The sequence below is a fragment of the Mytilus galloprovincialis genome, chromosome 10 (assembly GCF_965363235.1).
Source record: "Mytilus galloprovincialis chromosome 10, xbMytGall1.hap1.1, whole genome shotgun sequence".
NCBI lineage: Eukaryota > Metazoa > Mollusca > Bivalvia > Mytilida > Mytilidae > Mytilus > Mytilus galloprovincialis.
In genome coordinates, this window is record NC_134847.1 from 84,402,081 (window position 1) to 84,419,899 (window position 17,819).

Consider the following 17,819-nt stretch of genomic DNA (forward strand, 5'->3'; position numbering starts at 1 on the left):
ATATTTTATGCTCTTCAACTTCGTACTTTATTTGGCCTTTTTGACTTTTTTTGGATTCGAGCGTCACTGATGAGTCTTTTACAGTCGAAACGCGTGTCTGGCGTATATACAAAATGTAGTCCTGGTGTCTATGATGAGTTTATTTACCTGAGTTTACCTGTAAAATGAATTCGCGCAAATGTAATCAAAAGCTGCGCGCAAACGTAAAACATTTTAATCCCCAAATGCGCGCAAACGTAGTGCGCCCCTTTTTACATGATAGCGGTGTACTAACTTTCAACATTTTAAATAAGCTTGATGCATTAAATAAATTTGATTGAGAGGAAAAAATTGTTCACCAATGTATTTTTAGATTTCTCATGCATTTTTCCTATCTTGGTTAACACATAATAATAATAATTTAGTAGGTTAGTAGGTTAGTTACTTTAAAACATTATGTAACCATTCTTAAACCAATCAAAACACACTTTTTAAAATTGTAAGTATAAAAAACTTTTGGTCTGATTTGACTATGACCTGATAAAGGTGATAAAGATTTTTCTGTTTTGGTATTTCTAGTAAAAAAAGTCAATTTCAAGAATATTTTGAAAATTTTAAAACATCTTCTAAATCCAAAACAGTATTTTGCCTGTAAATAATTAAACACAGAACATGATTCTTGTTTTGATATAAAAAAGGAAATATGTTATGATTGCCAATGAGACAACTCTCCACAAGAGACAAAATTAACAACTATAGATTATTGTACGGACTTCAACAAAGATTTAAGCCCACACTACATAGTCAGCTATATAAAAAGCCCAGAAAAGACTAATGTAAAACAATTCCAATGAGAAACTAATTGCCTAAATTATGTACAAAAAATTATATTTATTTTACCTTTTATAATTTTTCAACGTTTGCATGACAAATAATTAGATTGTATGTACGTAATAGTTTAGATTTTATAGAATATAATGTCATTTAATGGCTTTATGTTATTGATAATCAAAAAGAATAACTCAATCCAAGTCTGCAATATTTTATTAAAAGATTTGACTCCTATATCTGAATATCATTTCTTTTCTACAATGTTGTACAACAATTGTGAATATTTTCCTTGATGAGTGTTCAATAATTCTATATTTATAGGAAGTGGTATAACCATGCTGAGCCTGGCTTATACTTTTTTAATGCAACTATATATTTTGAGTTTTGTTTTCATCAGTTTGTCATTTTAAAGTTTTTAAAGTGATCAGGTATCAAAATTTGTTTGTCTAGATGTATGAAAAGATGTTTAGTCCTTACTATTTTGTTAGTATTACACTGTTATAGTTTTTACAATTTTAATGTGAAACATTGCTATTAATAAAATCATGTACATTTAATTCTAATACCGTTTGATATCAGTAAATTTATTTATTTCTAAATTGTCCTTTTTTCACCTTTATAGAAAATGATAACAGGGATTAATAAGAGACTTTTTTTTTGTTATTTTAATCATTATTTTTTTAGATTACTTTGACATGCACTTTATCTCTATTTATTCAAATCCAGTTAAGTTCTATTGTTACACGACTTTTTCACCCAGTTGCAGCTATCTAGGCCTGTTTGAACAATTTATTATGTAAAAAACTTCTGAAAGAGAAATCTTTTCACCTTTGACTCAAACAAAGCATTTTTATTATATTGATTTGTGATTTAAAAAAGTGGATCATTATCTATCAATTTTCAAAGCGTTTGTTCTCCTAATCCTTTTCTTTCCTTTGCCTTTAACAAGACCTGACCTCAATCATAATAAAACGACTGTTTTTCTCCAATTGGGCTAGATAATGATTAGTGTATTTATCAGTGTGACTGAATTGTATTGAAATATGTATAATTATCTCTATATCTTTGGAATTTGGTTTGTGAGAATAAAGATATATAACGTGACAGTACCCACATTGCATCTATATTGACAGTTTTTTCACCTACGTTTTTTTATAATAAAGACAAAAAATTCCATTCTGTGTTTATTTTGTAGCCGTATCCTTCTTTATTATATAGGTACACCAATTTGATTTTTAATCCCTATTGAGTCATAGAAAATTGTGTTTGAATTGACCTCCAAACTATCCATGATTCCTTAATGAGGAGTACCCAAATTGCATCCATACCTAAATCCGTATCGACAAAAGTGGAATATCAGAGCTTTCTTTTAATTTCTTCAAATATTTTGAACAATTGGATATTAGCCCATGCTTACTCTTCATTTTTGTTGAGCCTGCAACTTTTGTTGCAGAAAGCTCGACAAAGGGATAGTGATCCGGCGGCGGCGGCAGTGTTAGCTAACTTCTTAAAAGCTTTATATTTTAGAAGGTGGAAGACCTGGATGCTTTATACTTTGTATATAGATGCCTCATGTTACAAAGTTTCCGTCAGTCACATGTCCAATGTCCTTGACCTCATTTTCATGGTTCAGTGACCACTTGAAAAAAAAGTTCAGATTTTTTGTAATGTTGAATTCTTTCTTATTATAAGTAATAGGATAACTATATTTGATATGTGTGTACCTTGAAAGGTCCTCATGTCTGTCAGACAGTTTTCACTTGACCTCGACCTCATTTCATGGATCAGTGAACAAGGTTAAGTTTTGGTGGTCAAGTCCATATCTCAGATACTACAAGCAATAGGGCTAGTATATTCGGTGTATGGAAGGACTGTAAGGTGTACATGTCCATCTGGCAGGTGTCATCTGACCCTGACCTCATTTTCATGGTTCAGTGGTTATAGTTAAATTTTTGTGTTTTGGTCTGTTTTTCTCATACTATATGCAATAGGTCTACTATATTTCTTGTATGGAATGATTGTAAGGTGTACCTATCTAGCGGGCAGATGTCATGTGACCTTGACCTCATTTTCATGGTTCAGTGGTCAAAGTTAAGTTTTTGAGTTTTGGTCTTTTTATCTAATACTATATGCCATAGGTCATCTATATTTGGTGTATGGAAATATTTTATGATCTTTATGTCAGTCGCGCAGGTTTTATTTGACTGTGACCTCATTTTCTCGGTTCATTGCACAGTGTTAAGTTTTTGTGTTTTGGTCTATTTTTCTTAAACTATAAGTAATAGGTCAACTATATATGTTGTATAGAAGTACTGTTAGCTGTACATGTCTGCCTGGCATGGTTCATCTGACCTTGACCTCATTTTCAAGGTTCATTGGTCTTTGTTTAGTTATCTTGGTTAATGTTAAGATTATGTGACAGTTGTATTAAAGCTTAGCTTTATACATAGGACTATCAACATAATATCAATGATTAGTATAGAAGGCGAGACATTTCAGTGTGTGCACTCTTGTTTAAGAAATGGATGCTTGTAACATACTGTATTTGCTAATTTTAAAAAGATGATATTTTTGTACAGTTTACCTTTTCAGTAAACACTTCATCTGTAGATAAATACTGTGAAAGTGTTGTGTAAATCTAAATATATTTACCTATATTGAAAGATGTGCATAGTATCAAATCATAAAATTACCAATTGTTTAGTCTGTAGGAAATCCTACAAGATTTTCACTGCTATTTTTACTAAATAGATGCAATTTGGGTGCTCTGTGCAAGTTGGGTACTGTTACGTTATACTGATATTTTGTATTTGTTGATAAAATTGTTATTTGTTTTTTTTTTACAATTTTAAGGTATTTTTGTACATATCTTCAGCAGACATATTACATTATAATGTTGTACATATTTTCTACCTTCATATATTAATAACTCAACTTTTCTTATTTTATATTTAATTTGAATACATAAGTTTTGTTCAATTGTTCAAATAACCAAGTTTGAACTTATAATGCACATGCTGAAAATATTTTTTTTAACTAAAACATTTGGATATATTACATATGTTTTAATCAAATTTTCACAAAGTTGCAGTTAAAAAAAAATCTGGAAAGGGCCAAAATTATGATATAGTGAACTCCTTTGTGTGTGTCTCTTATAATGTGTATTTCATTTAAACCACTGAATTTTTGTTAAAACATTTTTTTTATTACAAGAAAAAGCTTTGTCTGTTTTAATTTGTATAGTTGAAAAATTGTGTGCTTGATATATGGGTTCATCTTGAAGCTGTTTATTAGTTGCCTGCAACAGATTTCAGATGACTGTTTAAAAAATTGTTTTTAATATCTAAAGTTCTATAAGAACAAGTTCTTTTCTCAACTGAATCTCTTAAAATTGATTCCTAAAGAAGGTCTTTGGCAGTGTTGTTCATTACCAATTTACCAATGTCTCACTAGGACAGTCATTATTCAAAAGCAGTCTCCTTTGGTTTTTTTTTTTTGTATAAATTTGTTTTCTGATGAAAACATGTTTAAATGTTTACTGCATCAATAATTTCACATCTTACAGTGAATGATAAAAATGGCATAAAACAAACATTTGGTCATGAGATATTTATCAAAGAAAAATATATTTTATTTAGATTTCCCACCTGTATAAGAGGATATGTCTGCTTTATGTTTTAAGGTTAAACAGTTTCAGAGGAGATCACAACAAACACTTTTTTGTTTCACATTCCCAAAGTATGAAGTATTATATGACTAGTCTTATCGACTGTGATAATACATGTACAGATGCAAATCTGTTGTAGAATGTTTATAAATGATAATGAATGAAATAAAAGAATATAAATACATTTATCAGTTTTTATGAAATGTGTTTCAACTATGTTTTGTCCAATACGTTTGAGTCTTTGACATTGTTATGTTTAAAAACGAATGTTGAAGGTGAGCATGTTGTCAAGTTGTTTTGAAGATTAAAGAAATTGTATTCATTGTTGCTAATTGTAATATTGAGCATTCTGTGAGTTCATTTATTATCATGGGTTCATTTTGGTTGGTACCACAGTTGATATAATATTTATCAGTTTAGTAGTCAGTGATCCAGTTCTGACATAATTTTTAACATACTTCTACTAAAATTCTCTATTCACCTCATTAATGCAAAATTGATCTTAGATGAATTTCAGAAATTCAAATTCAGAAAACACTTTGAAGCACGAAATTTCTAAAGTATTATTTTTGTTTTGCACCATTTATCATGGATTGGAGACAAGTTTTATTTTTTGAGATACTTGATTTTAGTGTCACATTATTTAAATAAGAATATAGAATATATATCCATAAAAAGGACCCAATAGATAATTATGAATCCACAGCATATTCCATGTGCACATAGGTGAATGACATCAGTTTACATTACATACAAAATGTTGCAATATGTCATTTAACATTAAAAACTGCATGATGTTTTCGTACATGTATGACTGTTAAATATTTGTGGTTGTAAAAATATATGACGTTGTCATCAATGTCATTGTTTTCCGAAGTCATTTGGTAATGAGACAATAACTGGAGCACAGTAAAATTGTATTACAAGGTTCCATACCATAATAAGGTAAGGTTGTGATTGATTTATGGGGTTTATGGCCCAAACCTTTAAGGAATTATGGGGGGGACAATGTTTCTCTGGTGTCCTTATAATAATGATGGTATAAGTCTATGGATCTTTATGACATTGTACAAACTTCCATACCATTCATGGCCATAATACAAGTCCTGTCTTAGGGAGGGATGATTCCTCCTTTCTAAAAAATCACTCTGATTCAAACCAAAAGCATCTCTGAAACTGACATTATCGAGACAAAATTGAGAATGGAAATGGGGAATGTGTCCAACAGTCAACAACCCGACCAAAGAGCAGAAAACAGCCGACGGCCACCAATGGATCTACAATACAACAGTCATATCGCGCACCCGGAGGCGTGCTTCAGTTGGGCCCTAAACACAAATGTCTACTAGGGCAGTGATTATGGACATCATACTTGACTCCGAAATATATGAATGAACTAAAATTAAAAATCATACATAACTAACAACTGACAGAGGCTCCTGACTTGGGACAGACGAATAAATGCAGCGGGGTTAAACCTTCTTTTTTTTTTTTTAGATCACAGCCCTCCCTCTATACCTCTAGCAAATATAAAAAAACACAAATACCCACCGTAAAACTCAGTTTAAAAGAAGTCCGAGTCTGGTGTCAGAATAAGTAACAAAACAAAAACAAACAAAATGACAATAATACATAAATTAACAAAGAACTACTAGCAGATACTGATATACCAACTCAAGACCTCAATTAAACTGATTGAAAGATAATGTCTTCATCATATGAATATCAATATAAAAAAGAAGATGTGGTATGATTGCCAATGAGACAACTATCCACAAAAGACTAAAATGACACAGACATTAACAACTATAGGTCACTGTACGGCCTTCAACAATGAGCAAAGCCCATACCGCATAGTCAGCTATAAAAGGTCCCTCCCGTTAGGGGTTTAGTATCGTACTATCATTAAATATTAAAGAGCAGAACCAACATCATGCCAACAACTGGTTTCAGAATAAATGTGTTTGCAAAGACCCTATAAGTGAATAAATATTAAAGCCAAAATATGCCATCTTTAATGACATTAAAGCAGTATCGTAACAATATCCCTTCTTAATAAGTCTGTTAAAACTTTAAAAGGTTTGGTTAGCTTTTGAGGTAAATGCCGACATATTACCAGCCAAGTAGTCAGTACTTCAGTACTGGCATGGAAATACGGATTGTTTTGTGTTATTAAAATTTGCTGTTACTAAATGTTAGAAATTATTATAAATTAAGGAATGTTTCTCCCTCATGCAAAGCTCTGATTCCTTTCACGGATTTGGCTATGCTTTTTGGACCTTTTGGATTAATGCTCTTCATCTTTTATATAAGCTTTCGATTTCAAATATTTTGGCCACGAGCATCACTGAAGAGACATGTTTTGTCGAAATGCGCATCTGGTGCAGGAAAATTGGTACCGTTAATGTTATAACAATAAAACATAGGATGTGAAATACCTACACGTATACGATGTCACCATGTTAATTTATATTTACGAATAATGTCTTTGTACCGATGGTAAATTCAGTAAATGTTTTGACTAGTTTGTGTATCGAGAAGCCTGGTGTAATGATTTTTCAGTAATACATGGATTTCCTTTCGCTAAAATCTAATACGTTGTTACATACACGAGCGAATCGTTAAGTTTGAGATATATATAAACACCATAAGATTGTAACAATGGAACGTCATCATCTAAAAATGGATAACTAACAAAAAGAAATGAAAAATCATGTCTTTTATCAAAACTTTTGCTATTAAGCTTCCCGTTAATGATACAGATATTAAGATCCAAGCTTAAGAAAGGGCAGTGCTCATTGTTAGTATTAGCTTTATTTTAAAGTTAGTTCAACAGAATACATATCTTTAGTGTACATGTACACTCTGGCGTCGTCATAATTCAGAGCCAATATATCATCCAAATATATAAAGGTATTATTTATTTTTGTATCAGATGTTGTTTCGATTTTAGTCATACATTGTAACTCATAACAATACAGAAACAGGTCTGCAACAAGTGGTGCGCAGTAAGTCTCTATTTGAATTCCGATAACCTGACATTCTACGGAATCTTCGAAATTGTTATCTAGTAAAAATCAAGGTCAGTATCACAGCATCATGTACAATTATCATAGAAGATGCTTGGTTTATTGATTGACAATTTATATGTTACGTTTGGAGGACGTGTTTGTCAACAAACAATTCGCATTCCCACGGGAACCAACTTTGTTCTTCATCTTAAGAAGAACGATAAGATGTTACATGTAGCAGTAACTTTTAACTTAATTTTCCACTAAATGAATAAATGTAAAAGTTGGTTAATATGATGCATCTATACTATCGAACTTGAGACAAAGAATACAATAGATTAAGTCTGCCTCATATCTAGACTTGTTTCTAGAAATTGACAATGATAGTCGTTAGAAGAAAAAAGAATTATGACAAAATTCCAAATTGTTCACTTTCCATTTCTTTGTAACAATATTCAAGCAGCGGCTGCAAACGGATTATATATATCCTAGTTAAGAGAATATTCCAGGGCTTGTATTTCGTATCAAAATTTCCTTTACAGAAGGTATCTGCTTACAATGTAGCTATGAAGCCATAGTTCCAAGTTTGTACAAACATGAGCAATACGACTAGTGCCACAAGTGGAGCAGAATCTGCATACCCTTCCGGAGCACCTGAGTTCCTTCCATTTTTTGGTGGAGATCGTGTTGCTCAGTCTTTAGTTTTCTATGTTGTGAACTGTGCTGTCTATTTCTTTTTCGACTTATGAGTTTGATTATCTCTTTCACATCTTTCGTCTCTCCTTTTTTGTTTTAAATGTAATGTGATATTCCGTTTGAAAATTATCGTCAAACTTCCAAAATAGATAGAGTACACATATCCAGGCTTGGGGGCATTACATTACAATTACTTTGTGATTCGTCCATTACAATTACAATTACTATTACATTTTTTCTCACATGTAATGCATTACATTACACATTACTAATTCAATATAAAAACTAGATACAACTCAAAAACAGATTTTATAAGAATTTGATACAGTGTTTATATGGTTTACTTTTATAAATTGTGACCTGGATGGAGAGTTGTCTAATTGGCACTCATGTCACATCTCCCTATGTCTATTAAGTGACATAGACTTCAAATACTGGTCAATTAACATTGCACTTTATCATCATAAGTGTTTCAAACGTTCTGTCATTAAGATAACAACGATCAGGTATGTACACCTTTCCGGCAAAACTTAAAAGCCTTTCTACAGGAACTGATGTAGAGGAAATGGCTAAATACTTAATGATAGCTGTATTAGCCAAAGAAAAAAGGCGCACTGAATTTGATTTCCAGTATTCCAGTGGATTAATTGATATTTCTTTACATGGCTCAGACAAGTAAATGTCAACATCATGTACTGCACCAGACCTGTGTCTACTCTTTGATGGGGTAGTGAGTGGCATAAAACTAAAAAAGTCATTAAAGGTTTATCTTGTTAAATGCCTAAAGGCTCTGTGAGGACACACGAAAGTTGAGAAGATTTGATTGCAATAAAACATTTTGATATTAATTAGGTGAAATCACATTACAGACAGGACCTAAACCGCAGTTTGGTTTAACTGCAATATTTTAGAGGATGAAAAACATGTACTCTTAAATTGTCCGTTGTATGAAGATCTAAGACATGCTCTTTTTATTGATATATTGTGTCATAATGATATGTTTTTAAACTTGTCTTATGAAGAAAAATTTATCTATATGTTTAAAAATATCAATATTTGTAATATTGTTGCCAAAACCTGCAATAACATTTTAACAAGAAGAAACAGTATTTCATATCATTAACTACTATATTTGTAGTATTTTATAAAATGAATAAGTATTATATGTATTTTAATAGTCTCATAATTCTTTTAAGAATGGCACATACATATATTTAATTGGTTTAACTATGTTTACTGTATAATTAATTTTATAATTGTATCTTGTTTTAATCATGTTGTATATACATCTTCATATTTTTTACATTCATCTTTACTTTTGTTTAACAATTTTTGTTGAAGATTTTTCATTGACAATCAAACAACCAAACACCAAACTATTCCCAAATATCATTTTATACTAATATCAGAAACCAAGATCAAGACTTGATCATTTTCATCATTTAATATTTCTTACCTTAAGATGTGTTTTAAAATTTGATGCAATTTATATAATACAGTAACTAACTGTGACAATCATTTTTTTTCAATATTTTCTTTTGTTTTTGACAATATTTCATTTTCATTTTACAATTTTTTTTCAATTTTCTGTATTTTACCAATTTGTAATGAAAAGTAATGCACAGTAATGGAGGCATTACATTGATTTTAACTAAAGAAATCATTACATTACATGTAATTGTAATGTAGAAAATGTGCATTACAAATTACTTTGCATTACATCAAAAAGATGTAATATTACAATGCATTACAAATACAAATTACCATTACCCGAGGCTTGCACATATATCTTCGTACCTTTGATAACTATTAACCTTATCCGTATCTTTTTTTTCCATTCATACTATTACAATCTCGTACTACGTCAACTTGTACCACTAAAAGTCAACTTTTACCAACGTCAACTACCAACTAGAACAAATTCAATAATTGCGAACTTGTAACACTGCAGACTCACCATTAAAATATATACATATATATGCATTGCCTTGAAAACATTAACAAAATATCAATTAATTTTCCCTAATCAATTCATTAAAAAACATACATGAACAATATACGAATGTTTAAAATTTGTTCTTTCAAATCTTTAAAACAACAATTGCATGCAGCAACACTACCACAGTTTTCATAATTACATTTGCCGTAAAAATTGGTTTTTGGTTAACTGCCATAACGCTTATAGTGCTTTGATTTGATTTGTCAATATCTCTGAATACAAATGGTGGCACCAATGGTTTTTTTTTTTTTTTTTATTTCTCTTGATGATTCATTCTTTTGGAGACAGCATACATCTGTAAAAATATCAAACATATTATTACATACATTCATACATTTTAAAGTGAAATAATTGTCTGTTAGTTAGTCTACATCAACGGATTTGCTTACGTCACCATTACCTAAAATGAGAAGTCTTGCTCTGCTCCCATTTTTTCTGCTCTGCTTGAGGCATTACATTCCATTCGTTAATCCTAGCTTCCATTGCATTTCTTTTGTTTTTTTGTTTTATTATGCTAGATATTCGCTTCCTAGTCGTTGCACATAAGGGCGAATAGTCCATTTTCATATTACCGCCCTTATACTCCGGAATTAATATTTTTTGACAGGATACCTTCTCTATGGTAGGGCATTCTGGTACTTGGTCAGACAAGGGCAACGTAAATAAGTAAATTCAAGATTTTAATCTGTACAATTTGAGGAAAAGTTAACTGTTTAAATGCTTTCTAAACATGACTAAATCCTCGGAAAACAGTAAATTTCCCACCAAATTGCACCGATCATATATATGATTGTGCTATCTTTGGTTGCTTGTTATTGACAGAATGCCAGGGTGTCCATCTCTGGTAACCAGACCTGAGTTTTAACTAAAATGGGTACTTTAGAGGCTCCGGTTGGCCAAAGATGCTCCCGACTTTGATATCAATCTGCTAAAATCTTTTTGATTTTTCTGTGTCCGCCGAGCAGCCGGGTGGTTCTCTCCGAGTACTCCAGCTTCCTCCACACTTATAACAGATTCTGCCCGACGTCCTAACACTTCCTGGTGTTGTAGTGGGAATTTGTATATATTGAACATTATAAAAACGTTAGTGACACATCTCCATTAATCCCTATAGGGAGTGTACATTTATTCCACTGTACCCTTGCAGCTCTCGATGGATTCTTAGGATAAATAAGGAATTTACCAGTACATACATATCTACCTTCCATAGAGTAGGTAACCTGTCGAATAATCGTCAAAAGTCGGTAATATGAAAATGTTCTATTCATTATGCGCACAGGCTCTGACGGCCTAGAAATACTGGGGGAAAAATGTCATGTTTCGTCTGTTTTTTAATGATCGTCTTGAAAATTCACGATAAATTTGTCACTTGACGTTAAACAACTAACAATTATTCATCTATGTGATTGCCTTTTTACTTTTGTTGCAGTGTACGTTCTGTTTGAATTTCTGTATGATAGTAATATAAAGAGTAATAACCTTTGATATGGGCCTTCATGACAAAAACGTCTTCAATCTTTTCTTTATCCTTGTATCACAAATTGGACAGAAGTCCATAAGGTCAGCACACTCCTCACATGTCTGTCGATGGCCACAGTTTACAAACAGCATACAAATATCATTGGTTCTACATCGGATACATTTCATTTTGTCTTTCAATTGTTTATTTATTTCCTTAAGTTTTTGAGGATCTATCGAAAACAAATATTATTACAAATAATTTTATAAACTAATAACAGTGCAGACTAATCACAGTTATATTAATGTTAAAATACAAGACAAAACATACAATTTACACCTTACATGATTTAAAAGATAGCTAGAAGTGCAAACATGTCGGATATTAACACAATCATTAGATTAAATAATTTCGTGAAAATGATAAAATAATTTCGTGAAAATTATTTTGTTCTTAAATTGTATTTTTTTCATAATTCTTAAGAATTGTATATGTAACCGAAAGAAGAACAGTCATATAATTCATCCTAGTATGCGGTTTATCATTACACACTTTTAACTCAAATCGTTTCCTTTGCAAACTGATTACTAAACCGGACAAAAATGGACTACTACGCATTTAAGCCAGTGCATTTCTAAAGAGTTGAAAGTTATAATTAGCGGTACTTTAACCAATTTTTACACACAAAAAAATCACGAAAATTTGAACTCGTGTGAATTTCGCCTGAAATGAGCTTGATGTCAGTTTATGCGAGGATCAGGTGAAACGCACAAGAATGTTACGTAAAACTCACTTGAATTTTGAAAATATAGTATTTGAAATAAAATTTCAATTTTTAAATATATTTGAAATCAAAAACAACACCTATTTCTTTTATTTTTTAAGTTCACGTGAGTTTCATGTATATATAAGCTCGTTTGAGATGAATTGAACTTGAATTCCATTTGAGTTTCATGTGAAATTTACGTGAGCAAAATTTGCCTGTGTAATGAAAAATAATTATTGATATCAAAAGTTTTAAGCTTGACCAAAAAATAAATGTAATTAAAAGATTTTAAAATCTAAAGGACTACACTGATTATGCACACAATTTATTTTCTCTTTCCTTCTTCTTCTTATATAGTTTCAGCTTGATTTAAATTGAAGATTACTAACAGTTGAATGCGCGGAGTGTGTAAATAAAATTATAGTAGAACAAAAAAATATTGTTTTAATTTGTAGATTACTTAAATGGTGATATTTTCCTCATAGAGAAGACTACAAGTGGTAAAAAATATGTGCACATTGATATTTATGTTGTGGAGAACAGATGGTACCAACTATTCTCTTAAGGTTTCAATTGTCTGACATATGCATGATATCACAACTTGTGGCAAAATGTTCCATTGGATTATTGTTTGTGGAAAAATTACTATTTGTAACTGTCAATTGAGGTGGATATTTCTAGAATAGAATTTCAGCGTTAAAAAAAAACTTATTTTATAACACAATTAGTAAATTACCTTTCTCTTCAGGCTTTTTTGTTGAAGCAAATTGTGTTGCTGTGAAAATATAAAAGAAAACACATATTGCTACGGTTTTGATACTAGTAAGTGGAAATTGCCAACAATATTTTATTAAGCGAGTACAAATTTTTATTGTATTAGGACTTCAATTCAAAAACAGGATGAATAACAAACATAAAAGCACATTGAAACTTGAGTTCCCATGATACTATCTTCCTTGTAGACACATGCTTGGTATTAACATACTTTAAGTGGTACGTTTTGGTTTTATATACTAGATCATTGGCTTTCGTGCATTTGATATATAGGGTCCCCGTTGTCAGAAAATTGACAGATAAATGCGTTTTCGGATGCATACACCTCATTAAGTGTTGCACCATTTTCCAGTTCATTAATTATGTTACTGTTCAAAAACAAGGACTCCACATTTTTCATGTAGAGTTGTATTAATCTTTTAAAGACTTTTTCTTATATGAATATCCAACTTTTCTTTTTAGGTTCCCCTTATAAATCTATCAAGTGTACAGCACAAGGAAATCGGTATTATACGATCTGTCACTTTTGGGCTGATAAGCTGATTATGCGGTATAGCTTTTTTTCCCATTGTTGAAGGCCGTAAAGTGACATATGGTAAATAATTTCTGTGTCTTTTGGTTTGATTTTCAGAATGTTAAGTCCGAATAATTATCATGATTATAAAAAAAAAAAAAATTGAATGCTTGTTTAAGGTAAATTTGGGTTTTGATTTGTAAGATAAATAAATACCTGGCAAGTCTGAGCTTCTGTTGTTACTGATCTCTGGTTGATTTCCCAAGCGCTGTCTCTCCTTAGAAGTATTTACAGATAATATTTTACAAAGATATAAGGAGGAAAGTATGGTAATATCCCTTTACAAGCATTAAGTTAACTGCCATTAAAATAAAGAATGATTGATTAAGAACATTCTATTTTAAGTTTTTTAATTGGTGCTACATCATACTTAGGACATGGTTATATCTCTTTCAGAATGTATTCAGTTTTCATAAAGCGTTATATTTGTATCTGAATTATATAAAATCTGACACCGTCAATTATCATGTTACCCATGTACATTAATATTAATTGTAATTGTATCTTTCGCTTCCTGAACGTTACAAATGATTGTCGGTCTTGTCCTGCAAACAAAAGGTGTGATTATGAACCAAACAAAAGTTACGCAATCCGCTATGAAAATAATGACAGCGAAAACCATTTAACGCGTCTAAAGACACAAATGATGTTGAAAATACAATGTACACTCACCTCATATTTAGCTCTTATTTCCTCTATATACTCTCGCCCTTTCATTTTGATAACAAATTTACAGAATGGAAACCAGCGCCCATGCTCCTCCCATGGAACGTCTCCTGGTTCCCAGTTACGTAATCCTCCATCACAATAATGACAGCGGACAACATCGTCATCGCCTACAAAAAAAATAGGTCGTAGTTCTAAACATAAACAGGAACTCTTCCATGTGAAGAGTGTAAGTCTGTATTTATTCTCCAAAATTTTAAAAGAACATTTTGGTATTCGTTTGGTACAGTGAGAGTGACAGCGAGTAATCTTGAGTCAATACTGTGCCTTCAGTCTTTTGGGGAATATTTTTGTTGTGTACATATCTTAAGTGTCTAGCCCTTTTTAACTGATTTTACAAATTGTACCGTTGCAACACCACTTCCCAACGTCCCGGGATGATTGGGTGCTCAAGACAATGATTTTCATTTATTTACGTACATGAGCGGATGGTCCGGACCGTTTATTTTAACGTTTTATAGGCAATCCATTTCAGCTAGTAATAATATCACGTAATTAGTGTGCCATGTTATCTTATAATGTTACCAACTGTATGCACATTTTCACCCAACATAGTCATTGAGGTTTAAGAACTTGGATAACAAATAAATGACTTTTTAAGTAAATTTTTAAGGTAAATTTGTTATATCTAAAAAGTAAAATCACAAAACTAATGAACTCCGAGGAAAATTCGGAAACGGAAAGTCACAAATCAAATTGCAAAACCAAAGGATAAAACACATCAAACGAATAGACAACAACTGTCATATTCCTGACTTGGTACAGGCATTTTCAAATGTAGAGAAAGGTGGATTGAAACCTGGTTTTATAGCGCAAAACCTCTCACTTTTATAACAGTCGCATCAAATTCCGTTATTTTTATAACGATGCGTTAACAAAACAGACATAATCGGTAAAATAGTCAAAATATAGTTACAATAGTCATCTGACACTACAATCTCAAGACAAATAAAAATATATAAAAAGCACAAAAAGCATCTATCAAATTAAAAAAACACATTCCTTGTTTCGCGTGTTGGGCGAAATTGTATCTGTATATTGCTTTCCATAACACAATTCAAAGTTTAGTGTCATCTGCCTTAATAGTTAATCAGCAACGCTTACCAGTGTAAAAAAATCCAGAGTCTGCCAAGATTTCAGGGGTTTGTTCAATGTCTCGTCGCCAATCATCAAATGTTGCTATACGCGATTCCTTATCGTCGAAAGCGGCATGTTTTGGGTTATATATCTGTAAAATTAAATTGTTAAATACTTACAAGTTTATCAATTCAAATGAAACAGTTCATATTTGGTGAGTGTTCTATCAGTCGATCGTTTACAGAAAATAAATATTTATAACAACAGGATCTCACTAAAAACTCCAGAATGAATTCAATTGGTCCGTATTGGTGTTGCTTCGACAACATGTCTCAAATAAATAATAAATGTTTTAGTCCGGCGGCTTTGTAAAAAATTGTGCACATCCTGTTACAAGCATGAAATTTGGCATAGACCTTCCTCAACTATTACTCTTTTATTTCAGATAGGGAGGCATTTGTAAAAAATGTCTCACTTCCGGTAAAATCCAAAATGTCGGACGTTATACTTAAATCAGCCCAATATCGAAGACTAGCGTGTAAAAATGTCCTATTATCATGCTACTATCATAATATTTGGTACAGACCTTTGTGTTTTACTACTTTTGGATAAATTAAATAGATTAGATGTCTTCAGAAACCCCACTTCCGGTTAAAATCCAATATGGCGGACATTGTACTTAAATAAGCTTATTTTTTAGGGAGGGTAATTGAAATGTGTTTTAACGTATTGCTACTATAATTACATTGTGTATGAACCTTTCTTTGGTGCTTCTGATGGAGACAATGTATGAGACATATGTCTTAAAAACCCTTACTTCCGGAAGTATCCAAAATGGCGGACAGAGAAATATCAATTTTTTATTCAAATTTTCAACTTTCTTCAAAATGTAAAGAAAATGATTTTATTTTGTGCTGGTCATTAAACTTTTGGCTTTAAGTTATCCCCAAAACCACTTATTCTAGCATGTTGTAAATGCTAAGATATAAAGTTGACCCTTCCGGTAAAAATATGACGTAAATTTTAAAGATGAGTCCTCAATCTATTTCTTCGATGTAGAGTTTTGGATAGATTGATTTAAACAAAATAAAATCACTATAGTACTAAAAAATATTTAAAACTACTTCTATTTGGCCAAGAATACATGCTTATTCACAATCACCACCACATGCACACAAGGCAGTGCACGGGAGACCCGATTTTACACATTAAAAATAACCGCGGCATCCTTTCTTACATCCATAATGTACAAGCTTCTGAAAAAATGATGAGGTCTCAGAAAGAGTTTTTTTTTAAAGGGACCCTCTTTGTCCCTTCGCAATCCATTAGTGACAAGACTAGGTAGCATAAGATTCAATCCAAAGCTCGTCTCAATAAACACCTGCATTAGTATATTACACGTTTTACATGCTTGAAAAGACTAGAACAAGTCGTGGGAATAGCCTCACTTAAAATGAGATTTCCCTTTTGTGCAAAAATTGACTTTCTTGGTTCGTTAATCATGTTAGATCTGATAAGTTTGTACAGTACAACCCCGGTGATTTAGGCTGATCAATCATCATTCTTTATGTTAAAGTCACATCTTCAAATACCATTAATGTCTCCCACGCAGTCTTTTTTTTTCCTTTTCAAGCAAAGAGAGAACAGTATCACAACCCGTCATAAGGTATTGGTCAGAAATAAAAGTGTGTGATCACTCATTGCCTAGTGCATTTGAAAGGCCATTGATAGATATTAATCCAAAGATTTTTGCCTCCCCAAATACAATCAATAGTTCGTCTGCCCCTTTGTTACGGAATTGCGAAATACTGGTAGTTTTAAAGCTGCTAAAAGAAGCAAGGGCAACATTTAGGGGAAAGGGAATACACAGACGAACCCAGGATTAAAAACATCCTTAAAGATGGGAAAGTTTTCTGAGAGATGACGACAGTAAGAAAGAACTTTTAAGTTTTCATTCACAGGAGCTTGCTCAATACAATTTTGAGTACAAGGTAGTTGAAGCAACAAATGCTCAGGATGTTTAGTGTTATCCACCACTTGATGATGTTTCAAGTTTAGCACCATGTTTACACGAAGACTGACACTAGAATCAAGATAGATGTGTCTGATGCAGTGAAACATAGACTTAACTGAGTCATGACTCAAACAGTCGATACTGATGTCATTGCTGTTTCGCTATTCCGTGACATAGGGCAGACAAACTTTGGTTTGCATTTAGAAGGGGAAAAGTATAAGATATATATCAATCAATGACCTTTCA

The 17,819-nt window shown here is 31.8% G+C and overlaps 1 protein-coding gene across 1 annotated transcript in view; it reads right to left on the reverse strand.

Annotated features, from left to right (window-relative positions):
- Positions 1 to 9,441: 9,441 nt before the first annotated feature.
- Positions 9,442 to 17,819, reverse strand: part of LOC143048638 (E3 ubiquitin-protein ligase XIAP-like) — a 28,031-nt gene continuing 19,653 nt past the window's right edge. Inside the window, exons 4-9 of the mRNA XM_076222425.1 lie at positions 15,587 to 15,710; positions 14,429 to 14,592; positions 13,913 to 13,973; positions 13,145 to 13,183; positions 11,663 to 11,874; positions 9,442 to 10,478 (exon numbers count right to left, since the gene is read on the reverse strand). Of these exons, the coding sequence (XP_076078540.1) occupies positions 11,678 to 11,874; positions 13,145 to 13,183; positions 13,913 to 13,973; positions 14,429 to 14,592; positions 15,587 to 15,710 (585 nt within the window). The 3' untranslated portion in view covers positions 9,442 to 10,478; positions 11,663 to 11,677. The remainder of the gene's footprint in view (positions 10,479 to 11,662; positions 11,875 to 13,144; positions 13,184 to 13,912; positions 13,974 to 14,428; positions 14,593 to 15,586; positions 15,711 to 17,819) is intronic.